The 3,195-nt window shown below is 38.9% G+C and overlaps 1 protein-coding gene across 1 annotated transcript in view; it reads right to left on the bottom strand.

The window, feature by feature from the left end:
• Nucleotides 1-3,195, bottom strand: part of TRIM44 (tripartite motif containing 44) — a 45,531-nt gene that overhangs the window by 41,859 nt on the left and 477 nt on the right. Inside the window, exon 2 of the mRNA XM_010831886.1 lies at nt 2,736-3,195. Within this exon, the coding sequence (XP_010830188.1) occupies nt 2,736-3,195 (460 nt within the window). The remainder of the gene's footprint in view (nt 1-2,735) is intronic.

Here is a 3,195-nt window from a genome sequence, read left to right as displayed (position 1 = left end):
GAAAAGAAACAAAAACTGTCCCTCTTGAAAATAATATGATAATGTGTGTAGAATACATTTACAGGTTTACTATTAAAATCATAAGACACTTTAAATGAAAATCAGTATATAAAAGTTAATCATATTCCTATATACAATTAGGGGGAAAATTAAAAACATTTTTTACAATACTATAAAACTGTAAGTACCCATGAATAAACTTCCCAGTAATGTATAAGATCTCCAAGAAAAAAAAAATTATAAAACTTTATTGTGAGGCAATGTAAAAGACCTAAAAAAATGGATCAGATGACTTCATTTTGTAATGGCATTAATTCTCCTTCTATCGGTTTATAATTTCAATACAATACAAAAAAAAAGGTCTTGCCGACTCTTTTTATTTTTAATATAGAACTTTGTGGTATGATTCTAAGAAATGCAAAAGGTCAAGACTGGTTAAGACACTCTTTGAGAAGAACCAAGTGGACAGACTTGCTCTACCAGATATTAAGACATGTTACTAACTTATGGTAACTAAGAAAACATGTTGCTCATGCAGGAATATGCTAACAGATCAATGGTACAAAACAGAAGTGCCAAGAAACACACCGCACACATACAGGCATTTGATAGATGACTGGTGGCACAGCAGATCAGTACAGAAAGGAAAGGCTTTTCGATAAATGCTGCTAGAGCAACTGGCTATCTGTCCAGGGTGAAAAGTGAAGTTGAGCCGCCACCTCCACTACCCAAAGAATCAATACTAAGTGGGACAAGACACAAAAAGAACTACTGATAAAGGAAGTTACTGATAAAGTTTATTAACTTAAAATGAAGAACTTCTCTGTTCAAGGCACAATTTTTTAAAAAATGAAAAGAAAAAGAGAGTAGAAGGTATTTGTAATCCATAAAACGAAGAAGTCAGTTATATATATGTGTGTGGGTGTGTGGGTGTGTATATAAATTCCTGTAAATTAATGAGAAAAAGACAACCCATATGAAAAATGCGCAAAAGACCTGAATGAGTAGTTTGCAAAAAAAAGAAAAACACAAAGGACATTCAAAATGGCTTTAAATTTTAAACAAGAAGAAACCATGACATATCCATATGACCGACGAAAGTTAAAAATTCTGTAATAGCAAGTATTGGTGAAGATACTGAGAAAAAGGAACTCTCTTACACTCTTCATGGGAATGCAAATTGGTACAATTTTGGAAAACAGTTGGCAACATCTAATATTATTGAAGATATGCATAGTGTGTGACCCAACAATCACACTCCTAGGTTGATATTCCATTGAAATGTATGTAGATGTGCAGCAGGAGATATATACAAGAATGCTTATATCAACACTACTTACAATAATCAGAAGCTCCAGAATTTGGAAATCAGATATTCATCCTTGACAGAACAGGTAACTTGTGCATTATTTATAAAATGGAATTCTACACAACAATGAATATCAACAGTCACCCACTGGATGAATCTCACCAACACAATGTTGAAAGAATGAAGCAAATTCCAAAAGAATGCATGATAACAATACAAGAGCAGTATCAACTGTGTCAAGTTCAAATAAGTTTAGAAATGCATAAATGTGGTAAAAGTATAAAGATAAGCAAGGAAATTACCACCACAAAAGTCAGGATAATGGCTATCTAAGGGAAAGGGAGATGGCTGTAACTGGAAAATTATAAAAAGGGCATTGGGCTTCCATAGTGCTACTAATAATCTATTTCTTCATCTAGGTGGAAGTTCCAACAGTATTTGCTTTACAGTTGTGAGACTGTGCATGTTTTTATACACTTGGTGCATTTTACAATTTTAAAAAAGAGGGAAAATCCTAAAATAGCAGATATCCTTACCAAAGTATTTGCTATCCCAGTGGCAGCAACTGCAAGGTTGCTTAGAGAAACAAAAGATGTTACAAAGACAATAAGCTAATGAACTAATCACCTAATGAACTGATCACTCACTTTCCTGCCTGGTTAACTCCAGATGTCTCTCTCACTGATTGTAAGCATCCACAGTATAAATAAAAGGCAAATCATCTTCAAATTCATTCATTCAACAAATATTTATTAATATTTATATTTCCATACACTGTTTCAGGACACCAGCACAGTTCAGGATAAATAAAGGCCCTGCCCTCCTGCAAAAGATACAGGACAGGGAAACCCCACTCCCAGACGAATTTTGCCTTCACTCTCTCATTCTCTTTTCCAAACAAGCATCAAAGATGAAGAACTAAACCGGACCTCAGGAACACACCTAAAGTTATCATCAAAACCTAACCTTAGGGAGTCTCTTCACTACGGAGGAACCACATACGTCGGCTAAACATTCTCTGGCTAAACTATGGTTTGCTACTTTTTCAAGTAGGCAAAATGACTGCCTTATCAAGAACCTTAAGTCAAGGCACTAGTCTCAACAATGGAGATGCTGTGGGAACTGGCTTAAATGGAGTCAAAATCCCAAGGAACGGCATCCAAAGACCAGAGGCTTGTCATTTTCCAGACACTGTACCCTAGACTTTGCGTATACATTTATTTTTCTCAGGTCAGAGTCCAGAACTTCCATCTGATTCTCAAAAGAGTTCAATCAAAAAGGGGCCATTAAGCACTGCTCCCAACAAGTTGAACAGGCCAGTTTTCTAGGAACATGGTGAATGTGAATATGGCTACAGGAAGGCCACGTGAGTTGAAACCCACGTGTCCTGACCTCTGAGGCTATGCTCCGAATGACTAATACTTACTCTTAGTTCCTCGAAGGCTTCATCGAGGGTGGAGAGGTGGTGGCCATGGTGAGCCCCAATGACTGGACAGAGCACACAGATGAGCTGCTTGTCTTCCTGGCAATAGGTACTCAAATCAAGCCCATGGTCCGGACACTTCCTCTTGGCCACTCTCTCTGCTTCCATTTCTATTTCGGGGTCAAATTCGCTTTCTGCCTCCGTTTCTCCCTCGGCCTCAGATTCCCCTTCTTCCTGGTTGTCCTCCTCGGCTTCGCTCTCTTGCTCGTCCTCCATTTCTTCCTCACTGTCTTCCTCGCTCTCGTCCTCGCTCTCTTCCTCTGTCTCGCTCTCTTCCTCGGGCTCACTGTCTTCCTCGGACTCGATCCCTTCCCCCGCCTCGTTTTCTAGGGCTTTCTCATTCTCCACCGGGGCCTCGACTGCTTCCTGCCCGGCCCCATCCCCGCGGGCTCCCGGGGTCAGC

The sequence above is a fragment of the Bison bison genome, unplaced genomic scaffold, assembly GCF_000754665.1.
Source record: "Bison bison bison isolate TAMUID 2011002044 unplaced genomic scaffold, Bison_UMD1.0 scf7180017864531, whole genome shotgun sequence".
Lineage (NCBI taxonomy): Eukaryota > Metazoa > Chordata > Mammalia > Artiodactyla > Bovidae > Bison > Bison bison.
Note: the sequence above shows the minus strand (reverse complement) of the source record. Positions and strands in the feature narration are given on the sequence as shown.